Genomic DNA, 12,983 nt, shown 5'->3' with positions numbered 1-12,983 from the left:
AGCTAAATAGGAGGATCGGAAAAGCGGCCACAACTCTGTCCAGACTCAGCAAGAGAATGTGGAATAACAACAAGCTGTACACTCACACCAAAATGCAAGTCTACAGAGCCTGCATCCTCAGCACCCTCCTTTATGGCAGCGAGACTTGGACCCTGTATGCCCGCCAGGAAAAGAGGCTGAACGTCTTCCACTTGCGCTGCCTCAGGCGCATCCTTGGAATATCATGGAAGGACAGAGTGACCAACACTGCCGTCCTCGACCAAGCAGGAATCCCAACCATGCACACCCTCCTCGGGCAGCGTCGACTCCGCTGGCTTGGCCACGTCCACAGGATGAACGATGGAAGGATTCCAAAAGACATCCTGTATGGTGAGCTAGCCTCTGGCAAAAGACCTCCCTGACGCCCCCAGCTGCGTTACAAAGATGTCTGCAAGAGAGACCTCAGAGAGGTAGACATCGAGCTGGACAACTGGGAAGATCTAGCAGACGACCGCAGCAGATGGAGGCAGGGGTTACACAAGGGCCTTCAGAAGGGCGAGATGAAGATCAGACAGCTAGCAGAGGAGAAACAAGGGCACAGAAAGCACAATAAGGACTTGCCAGACACCCACTACATCTGCAAGAGATGCAGCAAGGACTGTCACTCTCGTGTGGGTCTTTATAGTCACAATAGACGCTGTAAATGAAGTCCTCAATTGAAACTTTAAAGGGCTCGATCCATAGTCTATGCAGACTGAAGGATGCCTACTACTACTAATGTCCCTTTCACAGGTTAAGAACATAACAACGGCCATACTGGGTCAGACCAAAGGTCCATCTAGCTTAATATCCTGTCTGCTGACAGTGGCCAGTGCCAGGTGCCCCAGAGGGAGTGAACCAAACAGGTAATGATCTCTTTCCTGCCATCCATCTCAAGCTTCTGACAGAGAGGCTAGGGACACCATTCCCTACCCATACTGGCTAATAGCCATTGATGGACCTCCCTCCATGAATTTATCCAGCTCTTTTTTTTTTAAACCTTGTTATCGTTCTAGCTTTCACGGCCTCCTCTGGTGAGGACTTCCACAGGCTGTGTGCTTTGTGAAAAAGAACTTCCTTTTATTTGTTTTCAGCATGCTGCCCATTAAATTTCATTTGGTGTCCTCTAGTTCTTATATTATGGGAACAAGTAAATAACATTTGCTTATTCATTTTCTCCCACCACTCATGATTTTATATACCTCTGTCATATCCCCACCTTAGTCTCCTCTTTTCTAAGATGAAAAGTCCTAGTGTCTGTAATCTCTCTTCATATGGGACTGATCCCAAGCCCCTAATCATTTGTTACTTTTTTCTGAACCTAAATTCTTTGTTAAAGTAATAGATCTGACAAGCTGGAAGGCTTTTCACTTTTAAGTTAACACAGATCTGTTTTTGAGGGAAAAGTAATGAGTCTGCAAGCTGCAATAGTCTGTTGTGTGAGCCTTCAGGAATGGTCAGAATAAGGATAGTGAGATGGGAGAGGCTGAGCACTGAGACCTAGGGAGACATTGCCTCCCATTGCCCCTTATACTCACTATCCATGTCTTGGTGGAATACGTTTGCACCGTTCACACACACCCTGTGTACGGCCTGATCCAACATAAAATTGTTTAGTATTGCTCGGATTAGAAACAATTTTCTCTCATGAGGTGGATGGCTCTTGGCACCAGAGGGAGCCCATAACACATTAAATGTATAGTACCAGAGAGGTAAATGTATGTGACACAAAGGCTCTGGCTTTTGAGAAAGATCTGTTTAGATCTCAGTCAAATGATGTAAATTCTCATAATTCAGACATGAACAAGACTTAATCAGACTGAAAGCTGACAGAGGGCTGAGTGTGTGTTGCTGATTGTTCCCCACTTAGTTATTAACCAGCCCCAAATGAGAGATTGAAGCAAGAGGAGAAGAGAAACCAATGCCACTTCCTCATATTTCCCTTTTTGTTGTTTCATTTCAGTGTGTTTCCACTCCACCCTCTGTACCCACGAGGTGAGGTGTGTGACTTCCTGTGTCTTTCCTGGGCCAGAAGTTCCTCGCCTTTAGCAGTGGCCTTGGAGCAGATAAGGCCACTGGGCTGGCCTGCTGCCTTTCATTCACACTGGCTGATGCAGACACAGATTTGCATGATAGACCATCAGCCAGGAGACCTACAAAAGCCTAGTGGCTTCTGAGATTTCTTTAGCTGAATCCTAAAGGTGTGATTCCTAGCCAGATCTGGAGGAGAGGGGCAGGGCCAGGCTCCCTGGAGCGGAAGCAGGGGGAAAAGGCCAGCTGGAGCCAGCGGCACCACCATCTGGAGAGCTGGGTGGTAGGGGGGAGTAGGGCAGGGCCCACTGTGGGGGTGGCTATCCACATGTACCAAAAAAGCAGTCGTCCCTCCCCCCAACGTATTCCTGCATATGGGCCTGGTACGCAGTACATAGTGAGAGTTATGTTATTAGCTGGCAAACGCCTTGATAGCTTTACACTTGATGCCTATTAAGGTAAAGTGTAACTGACTTAGGTCATGGAAAATTTTTAGCACAACCCTATTTCACAATATTTTTAGAGTCATGAAGTATTAGTCTTTCTACCAGTGCACTACTTAATTCTTTCACAAAGCTGAAACATGCAGCATTTATCACCAGATTTTCACATTTATTTTTTTAATGTATGCATCATTAAGCAAACACAATCATCTTCTATAACAGAACAAAGCAGCAGAAATGTAGCACTTTAAAGACTAACAAAATGATTCATTTGGTGATGAGCTATCGTGGAAACAGACCCACTTCATCGTGGGTCTGTCCCACGAAAGCTCATCACTGAATAAATCATTTTGTTAGTCTTTAAAGTGCTACATTTCTGCTGCTTTGTTTTGTTGGAGTACAGACTAACATGGCTACCTCTCTGTCACTATTGTATAACTGAGTCTTTTCATTATTTGAAAGACCTCTGATTCTCTACATCAGAACCTTAACAGAAATTAATGATGAAAAGCTGAATTAAGGCAGCATTGGTTCAACAAATCACTTCAGCACATGCTTAATTTTGAGCATGACTAGTCTCATTGGCCTCAATGAGGCTATTTTCAGGCTCAGACTTAAGCCCATGCTGGAGTGCTTTGCTGGATCAGGGAATGACCTGTTTAGGATCAGACTTAACTAAAAAGAAGAAAATTTGTAAGACTGGAACATCCTCCTTAAATACATTGTTTTTAATACTGAAAAGGATCTCTCCTGCATCATTCCCACCATGGAAACTTACAGCAGCAGGGGTTGGGGAATGTGGCTTTTTGATTTTTATGTCACAATTATATTTGTTTTTATGAGACTTTGTTTCACTTGTGAGTCTGCTTCATTGCTAATAAAACAGCAGATCCCTGACCAAATGTTTTAAGTCCTAATTCAAATCAGAGAGAGGAGAGAGACTGTTCTCAATGGTGACAGATGGCAGAACAAGGTGCAATGGTCCGAAGTTACAGAGGGAGAGGTGCAGGTTGGATATTAGGAAAAACTGTTTCACGAGGAGGGTCGCAAAGCACTGGAATGTGTTACCAAGGAAAGTGGTAGAATCTCCATCCCCAGAGGTTTTTAAGTCCCAGCTTGACATGGTCATGGCTGGGTTCATTTAGTTGGCGTTGGTCCTGCTTTAGGCAGGGGACTGGATGACCTCTAGATGACCTCCTGAGGTGCCTTCCAGCCCTAGAATTCCATGATTCTATGAACTTCCATATTCCCCTCTGCCTTGAGAAGAGGAACTACACATTAACCTCTTGAAGGATCTCAGCAGGGGACATCTCAGAAATGGAGACACTAAACACAAAAACAATCTAAGTGAGTGAAATCTCCCTATAAAACTATTTTATTACTGAATGAAATGGAAAATAATCACTTAACACATTAAATATTTGGAAACTGTTTAGTATTAAGTGTCCTGTTCTCTAAAACTTCTGCCTCACTCTGTGGCTTCTGGCAGAGGCCCACAAAGCAGGCTTAATCTCTAACATGTTCCTTGTCAAAGCTGCAGCGGGAAAGGGAAGGAAAGACTGCCTGAAAAGCATCCATCAGAGTCCCATGGAAGAGTTGAATAAACCATACAAACATTGTAATCCATGGAGAACCAAACAGGTGTCACACTTAGAAAGGAATAAGCAATCACACAAAAATATAAAAGTGGGAGGAATACTGCAAAAGATATTGGAGTTACAGTGCATCACAAACAGCATCAGGAATGTAATGCTGCTCAAAAAAGGACACGTCGTTCTGGGGTGTGTCAGTAGGCATCTCAGACACAAGTAATTCTTCTACTCTACTCAGCACTAATAAGGCCTCAACTAAAACTGTGTCCAGTTCTGGGTACCACACTTTGGGAAAGACATGGACAAACTGGAGAAAATCCAGAAGAGAGCAACAAAAAGGACTGAAGTTCTAGAAAATATGACCCATGAGGAAAGATTTTAAAAATGAATATGTTTATTCTGCAGAAGAGAATACCGTTAGCATGTCCCCCCTCAATCTTCAAGTACATATAGGAATGGTAACAAATTGTTTCTCCTTAGCCAAGGAGAACAGGGCAAGAAGTCATGGGTTAAATTAAAGCAAGGTATACTGAGGTTACACAAGTGGGTTTTACCCACGAAAGCTCATTAACTATTTGTTAGCCTTTAAGGTGCTACAATACTTCTTGTGGTTTGTGAAGCTACAGACTAACACGGCTAGTCCTCTGAGCCTGTCAGGATAGTTAATACTGGAACAAATTACCTGAGAAGTTTGTGGAATCTCCATCACTGAAGATTTTTAAGATTAGGGTAGACAAACACCTAGAAAGGATAATCCAGATTAAAGGGTCTCAAACTGGGGGCAGCCCCTTGTGGGGGCACAGAAGGTATTCTAGGAGGATGTGAACTTCTTGGAAAAAAAACCTTATTCCCTCCCTTTGGACACAGCAATGAATAACTAGCAAAGCTGACCCCCCCAAACCAGGCCTGCTGATGTGGGGAGGAGAGAACAAATGGGGGCAGTTGCTCTGGGGTCTGGTGATTCAAAAGGACCTGGAGCTCCCGACTGGTGCTAACACAGGAGTGGCAGTGGCTGGAGTTCTGAGCCCTTTAAATTGCTGCCAGGGTACTGCCAGGCAGCTCACATGGCTGGTATGGAAGGGCCCCAGTACCACACTCTCCAAGCAGTGCCGACAGCTGACTCCCCCAAGCCCTGCCTCTTCAGCTCAAGGCCTTGCCCCTTCTGGGAGCACAGACTTTCCCCAGGCTGTCGGTCCCCTTGCTTCACATATATTAGGTCCTGAGAATGTGCTGTGCATTTTGATGGATTTCTGTTAAACATGCATAATACTATTCAAAGTCCTTGCCATCTGTATGCTCATCTGTTTGCTGTGACATGATGTGCACATATCCCAGCAGCAACCAGAATTACAGTTTTGCTTGTGCTGCGATTATAACAGACTGTTGGCTCGCTTTGAATGGATGCCTTATTGCTTTTAGTGGTCCATTACAGTTGCATGTTGTTTTTACTTTGTATATTAGTTAGGTGGTTGGGGGGGCGGGACAGTCATGGTACAGCAGAGAAGGGTGAGGGGGTTCATCAATTAAGCTTGAGAACTCCTGGCCTCGATAAGGGGTCGTCCTTAGACCTGTTGACCTCACTTCTAGGCCGGCTTTTCTAGGACTATGCCATGGGCCCCTGAGGCTCCCTTATTGCACAAGTCCCTTCTTTCCCCCTCCTTGTACAACTCCTGGATCCTGGCCCAGATCGAACCACTGGGGCCTGTCAAAACAAAAAAGCAGTCGCGTAGCACTTTAAAGACTAACTCACATGGGCCTGGAGCTGGTGCGGCGCCGCGGCAGCGTGGCGGGGGTAGGCTCCAGTCTGGTCACTGGCTCTGGTCAGGAGCGCCGGGCGGGACCGGCTTTCTCAGGTAGAGCCGGCAGCTCCCGCCGCTTAGGCCCGCCCCGCGCTTTCGGGAGCAGCGTCCGGCCGCTCCCGCGCACCCGCGGGGCGGGGCCTGCTCCTGCTCCTGCTCCTGCCCGCCGCGCGCGCCTTGCACCTGCCTCCGCCGGGCGCCTGAATGCTGCCGGCCGCGAGCCCGAGCCCGCCATCGCCATCGCCATCGCCATGGGCCGCCTGTCGAGCGGGACGCGCTGCATCAAGGGTCTGCTTTTCGCCTTCAACTCCATCTTCTGGGTCAGTGGGCGCTGGCGCGCGGGAGGCGCCGGGGGAGCGGGGTGCCTGTCAGGCTGCGGGGGCAGCCCCAGCCCGCGGGCGGCGCGGCCGTCTCTTGCTGCTCTGCCCCAAGCCGCTGCGCCGGGGCCCTTCGTCAGGGACACCCTCGAGCCCTGCTCACCCCGGCGGGCAGCGGGAGCTCTGGAGCCGGCCGGGTTCGCTACCTTCTCGTGCAGCGGTTGGGGGGTTCCCTACACCCTTCCCCGGCCGTTCGCTTTCCGCCTCCTAAGGTCTTAAGGGCCACAGCTGTGTCTATCCTGGTGGGAAACCAAATAAGAGGTACGAAGACAAAAACAAAAGAAATACAGTAGCACTTTAAAGACTAACAAAATAATTTATTAGGTGATGAGATTTCGTGGGACAGACCCACTTCTTCAGACCAGAGCCCGACCGGAACAGAGGTAGGAAGGCTGCCCCGCACCGCCCCAGGAGCAGAGGCCACTGTTGAGCACCCGTTGGGAGTTATTTCAGACTGGCCTTACCCTCGGTTTTGGTTTGGTGCTTGCAATTTTGTAAGCACAAATAATTAGGGATGCCGCTTCAATTACTTACACACACCCAGATATTTAGACATCTAAAATCAGGAAGAAATCTGGCCAATTCTGTTTAAAGCTTGCACCTGCACAGTAATCATTCTAGGGCTATGTCTACACTGCAGAGTTTTTCTGAAATAGCTTACTTTAACATTCTAACATCTAAATAACTTATTTCTGAAAAGAGTGTTCAGGCTGCAAGAGTTTTTCGAAATTGAACATTTGCACGAGAGCCCAATTTCAACATAAGAGCAACAATGGGATGCCTCTTTCCAGGCCAATTAAGTTGTAATTACCTCTGCTTAGTACACACTGAGTGCATTTTGAAATGGAAAATGTGTGGCTGGGGTCAGCTAAAGTCGTTTGTTTTGGTGGAGTTACTGTTTCCAGTTAAATGTTAATTCCAAAATAACAAGTTTTTCAGTGTGTACCCAATGAGGTTAGTCTTCTCCCCCTTCAAGGTGGGGGGGGGAGTTTCCAAAAAAGCAAAGTATACACAAACCTTAAGTACTGGAGTGCTAAAATACCGGCTTTTAGGACTCGGCCTTCATTCACAGAAAAACCTTTAATTTCAGCATCCTCGTAATCACAGAATTGATGTCGTTGCCACCAAAATCTAGGTGCACTTTTGGGTACACACATTAACAAATAGCCTTTCATAGTGTCTTTGGCAGTTTGGCTTCCAGTTTCTCAAATTCTGCTCTTAATCTTGTAATGATCTTGATTCTCTTCTTTGGTGGTCATTAACAAGAATATTTGCTTAGGGAGTGATGTTTGTCACTGAGCTCCAAAAAAAGTTTATATTAATTTTCTGATATGCTTTTCTTCCAGCATAAAACTCTCATACTCTACTTCTCCATTTCTAAATACCTACCATTTGTTACCAGCAGCTAGAAGAAAATCTCTAGTGCTCTGTTGTGACAGAGTGAGTGTGGAGTTTTGCCCAACTGTACAGCAGTAGAAATAAAGACCTCTGGCTGTACATATTAATTTAACAAAAATCATAGGAGCTGTTCAATCCTTTGCATTGTTTTAGAAAATGGTGTTTTCCCTGTAGTGGTATCTGGGCTTGGCCAGTGCTGATAAACATGATCTAAAAGGGAAGCAAAACTCTCCATTGTTAGAAACCGTGGTTCTAAATATGGAAATATTTCCACAATTATGTAAAATTGCTTATTTGGATGTTTTGTCCAATGTCATTCTCCTGTGGAGCTATATGAAGCCTCTGTGTAATATTGTCAGAGGGTGGACCTGTGGCCTTCTAGCTGATAGTGATGTGGCAATATAAGATGCTTTAGTTTTATATAACTAACACAGGAAACAAAGCAATTTGACTTAGTTGCAATAGTTACAGGTTGTGTTTGTTTCAGCACTGTGACTTTTTTCTCATATTGTGGGAAGCCAACTTCTGGGCAGTGCACCTACATCAAAAGAAAGCTATATAATTTATGTATTACTTCAAATTTAACTTGTAAAACATGCCTGTCTAGCAAGGCAAAGCTCAGCTGAGACATCTCTTTTTTATCCATTTTATATTTTAATAGTTAACTTTCAGAAGTGCCCAGTTCCCCACCAGAGATACAGTAAATCCCCATGCAAACACACTGCATGTTTTGCAGCGCCAAGCCTATGTGCCGCAACCCCATTAACCTGTCATCTGCTGCTACTGAGCAGCACCCTGATAAGGTGATAAAGCATTACTTTATTACAGCACCATGATGATATGGGATGATGTTAAACCACCTCTAAACTTGAGACCTTCTAATGGTGCTGCAGGCCAAGGATCATGGGTCATCTGCCCACTCAGACTTTTGATGCACCTGTAAATGTTCTTTTCTCTTGTTTTTCTCTGTGCTCAAAATGCTCTCCTCATTCAGATCTTTCCTTGTATTAGGTGTCTTCCTAGAACCTTCACAAGTGATCATAAAACAAGTAGCGAATGTGTCATTTTCATGGTTATTTTCTATTTAGTGCTGGCACTAGGGAGTGACCCACATGCCAGGAGGGAAAAGCCTTATAGCAGGCACTGCATATATGTATTCTGGAAGCTTTCCTTCGCAGCCTGGGTTTAATGGAAGAATATCTGCTCTGGGCTGCCTGTGTCTTGACTTAGACTAGTGAGCCTTTTACTTAGATCCTTCTATGTACGTACAGCACTGAGCACACTGCCAATGCTCTGAACATACTAAATAGAAATTGTGATAGGGCACTGAAACATTTTTTTCTGATACTTAATTTGTTGCGAAATACTGAAGTAAAGAGCCTGGTAGAAGACAAAAGGCAGAGCTGGAGCCTTCTAAGCTATGGATTAGACCTATAGAGAGAAAAATCACTCTGCTCCAAACGAGTTCTGTAGAGTTCAGTTTCCCATTCATACAGACCTTGTCCTGCATGGCCACTGGAGGAAAAGCATGCAGCATAGACTGTATTCTGAAGGCCTGCTCAAAATTAGGAGGCCCAGCGATGTACTCCTTCAGGGTACAGATACGTGTGCACACCTATGCTGTTTGCTCACTAGAAGTGACTGGTATCGGAGAGGTAGCTGTGTTAGTCTGGATCTGTAACAGCAACGAAGGGTCTTGTGGCACCTTATAGACTAACAGAAAAGTTTTGAGCATGAGCTTTTGTGAGCACAGACTCACTTCATCAGATGTGACTGGGCCTTCAGAGAGCAAGCTACCTGCACTCATGTTCCATATATTATCACAGAGAGTAACTGGGCTTCCCACACACATGTTCCATTTCACCTAGGCATAGCATGTGAGTATATCCATCTTGTCGTTCATTCAGTCTCCCCATCACACAAGGGCAAAGACTAAATAATAATGGGTGTCAAAGCCTCACTCAGTAGCCCCCTTTGTGGAGCTAAGTGCCTTGCAAAGGACAAAACAAAGGTCCCTGCCCTAGGGAGTTACTATCTAAATAAAAGACAAGAGACAATCAGTGGATCCAGACTGTTGAGGAGTAAAAGGAAACAATGTGACAGTACTGGTCAATATGAGGGGTAATGATCTTGTGCTTCTGCATCACAACCACCTGATGCTGTTCAGGTGCATGCTCACTTCACAACTTATGCTGCTCTTTGATTTTTGGTCACTTTGGATGTTAAAACACTGGATGGTTTATCTAAAGTTATAAAAGATGGAGTTTCCTTAGCACCCAGGTATACTAGCTTTTTCAGTGCTTTATTCAGTGGTTTAAGTTTCTAGCAAAATTACCGTTTGGGCTGAATGTTCTGCATTTTCTTTTCAGTGGGACTTTCATAATTTATTATGCAAGTATTTTGGAAAGGAGTGAGACCTGTCTTTTTAAAAATAATAGCCAGCCTGAGAAAAACATTTGAGTCGGATTAACTCAAAGCCAGTTTTGATATGAACTGTGAAGTTGCCATGTACATCATTGTGTGCACCCATGTAGCACAGGTGTACATGCAGTTGATATGTGATTAGACAGAGGGAATGGGTTTGCTAAGTCTGGAAAAAAATAGTTAAAGAAGTTGCAAACAGGTGAAAACAGAATCTGTCACATGCAGTGGTTCAGGAAAAAGCAACAAGAATGATTAAAGATCTAGAAAATATGACCTGTGAAGGAAGATTGAAAGAATTAGGTTTGTTTGATAAAGAGAAGACTGAGAAGAGACATAACAGCTTTCAAATATCTAAAAGGTATTACAAGGAGAAAGGAAGAAAACTATTCTCCTTAGCTTCTGATGATAGGATGAGAAGCAATGGGCTTAAACTGCAGCAAGGGAGGTTTAGGTTGGACATTAGGAAGAACTTCAGGGTGGCTAAACATTGGAATAAATGTTCTAGGGAGGTTATGGAACCTCCATCACTGGAGATATTTAAGAGCAGGTTAGACAGACGTCTATCAGGGATGGTCTAGACCAGTGGTTCCCAAACTTTTTGGCATCATGCCCCCCTTTTGATTTTTGAGAACCCTCATGGCCCCCTCACCTCTTCTTTACCATCATCCAAGGCCGCTTTTTAACAAAAAATTCAATTTGTAATTTAAAATACACAAACACTTGATATAAAAGTGTTATTTAAAATTAAATACAAGTAGTTTTTCTTGGACCCTTGCGGATGCCTGGTGCAGCACCAGCTGCCCACCCACTTGAGCCCTGTGCTGCCAGAGTTGCCTATTCAAGATGACTGAATCCTGCGCTGCCAGAGTTTGGCCACGCACCAGCCACCAGGACTGAATGCTGCTGGGGCCAGCCACCCCAGCCGCCTGCGTGAACACCGCGCCGCCAGGGCCAGCTGCCAGCCTGAACCGCCCAAGCCCCGCGCTGCCAGGGCCAGTCACCCACCAGCCCAAGCCATCCAAGCCCTGCAATGCTGTGGCTGGACACCCAAGCCCCGCAAGCGCCCCTCTGCCCCCTGAGCCCTTCCCCTCCATGTGGGTCTCCACTGGCTGCCTGCTTTTCATAGCAGCTGCACGAGGTTGCCCCATAAAATGTCAGGGGCTGAGAGCCGGAAGCAAAGACTGGCTATTTCTTCAGGTGGGGGGAATGGAGGCGGGGGGCTGCGTTGCATTGTGCCCCCCCCAGGAATTTCTTCACGTGCCCCAGTTTGGGAAACCACGGTCTAGGTGGTACTTGGTCCTGCTGTGAGGGCAGGGGACTGAAGTTGATGACCTCTGAAGGTTCTCACAGAATCCCTGGGCTGGAAGGGACCTCAGGAGGTCATCTAGTCCAGCCCCCTGCTACAAGCAGGATCAACCCCAACTAAGTCATCCCAGCCAGGACCTTGTCCAGCCGGGACTTACAAACCTCAAGGGATGGAGAATCCACCACCTCTCCAGGCAACGCATTCTGATGCTTCACCACCCACCCGGTGAAGTAGTTTTTCCTAATATCTAACCTACACCTCTCCCTCTTCAACTTCAGACCATTACTCCTTGTTCTGCCATCTGACACCACTGAGAACAGTTTCTCACCCTCCTTTTTAGAGCTCCCCTTCAGGAAGTTGAAGGCTGCTATTAAATCACCTCTAAGTCTTCTCTTCTGTAAACTAAACAAGCCCAAATCCCTCAGCCTATCCTCATAGGTCTTGTGCTCCAGACCCTTAATCATCTTTATTGCCCTTCGCTGAACCTGCTTCAGCAAATCCACATCCTTTTTATAGTGGGGGGCCCAAAACTGGACACAGTATTCCAGATGTGGCCTCACCAGTGCCGAATAAAGAGGAATAGCAATTTCTCTAGATCTGCTCGAAATGCTCCTCCTAATGCACCCTAGTATGCTGTAAGCCTTCTTGGCTACAAGGGCATATTGTTTACTCATATCCACCCTTGCATCCACCATAACCCCTAGGTCCTTTTCCATCATACTGCTGCTGAGCCAGTCAGTCCCCAGCCTGTAACAATGCTTGGGATTCTTCTGCCCCAGGTGCAGGACTCTACACTTCTCCTTATTGAACGGCATCAGATTTCTTTTGGCCCAATCCTCCAGTTTATCCAGGTCCCTCTGGATTCTCTCTCTACCCTCCAAGGAATCTACCTCTCCCCTTGGTTTTGTGTCATCCGCAAACTTGCTGAGGGTGCAACCCAGTCCCTCATCCAGGTCATTAATAAAGATGTTGAATAACACCGGCCTCAGAACTGAGCCTTGCTGCACTGCACTTGAAACAGACCGCTATCCAGATATTGAGCCATTGACCACTACCCGTTGGGCCCGACCATCAAGCCAGCTTTCTATCCATCTTATAGTCCAAGGATCATATCCATATTTCCTTAACTTATGGACAAGAATGTTGTGGGAGACCGTATCAAAAGCCTTGCTGAAGTCAAGGTATATCGCATCCACTGACTTCCCCATGTCCACAGAGGTTGTTACCTCGTCGTAGAAGCTAATCAGATTGGTCAGGCAGGACTTGCCCCTGGTGAATCCATGTTGGCTACTTTTGATCGCTTTCCCCTCTTCCAAGTGCTCTAAAATGGATTCCTTGAGGATTCCCTCCATTATTTTCCCAGGGATTGAGGTAAGGCTGATGGGTCTATAGTTCCCTGGATTGTCCTTCTTTCCTTTTTTAAAGGTGGGCGCTACATTTGCCTTCTTCCAGTCATCCGGTATCTCCCCTGATCTCCAAGAGTCTTCAAGGGTAATGGCCAAAGGTTCAGCAATGACCTCTGCCAATTCCCTCAGTACCCTGGGGTGCATTAAATCCAGACCCATGGACTTGTGCACATCTAGTTTTTCTCGATA

At 46.0% G+C, this 12,983-nt stretch overlaps 1 protein-coding gene and 1 long non-coding RNA gene across 5 annotated transcripts in view; one reads left to right on the top strand and one right to left on the bottom strand.

Annotated features, from left to right (window-relative positions):
• Nucleotides 1–5,963, bottom strand: part of LOC142002036 (uncharacterized) — a 228,587-nt gene extending 222,624 nt beyond the window's left edge. For both annotated transcript variants that reach the window (XR_012642605.1, XR_012642606.1), the window contains exon 1: nt 5,835–5,963. This is a non-coding gene — a long non-coding RNA (uncharacterized LOC142002036). The remainder of the gene's footprint in view (nt 1–5,834) is intronic.
• Nucleotides 5,555–12,983, top strand: part of TSPAN2 (tetraspanin 2) — a 78,075-nt gene continuing 70,646 nt past the window's right edge. The window contains exon 1 of one of the 3 annotated variants that reach the window (XM_074977819.1): nt 5,555–6,203. In XM_074977819.1, the coding sequence (XP_074833920.1) occupies nt 5,835–6,203 (369 nt within the window). In that variant the 5' untranslated portion in view covers nt 5,555–5,834. The remainder of the gene's footprint in view (nt 6,204–12,983) is intronic. The other 2 variants (XM_074977817.1, XM_074977818.1) reach the window with 2 other exon arrangements.

This window comes from Carettochelys insculpta, chromosome 26, assembly GCF_033958435.1.
Source record: "Carettochelys insculpta isolate YL-2023 chromosome 26, ASM3395843v1, whole genome shotgun sequence".
Taxonomy (NCBI): domain Eukaryota; kingdom Metazoa; phylum Chordata; order Testudines; family Carettochelyidae; genus Carettochelys; species Carettochelys insculpta.
Note: the sequence above shows the minus strand (reverse complement) of the source record. Positions and strands in the feature narration are given on the sequence as shown.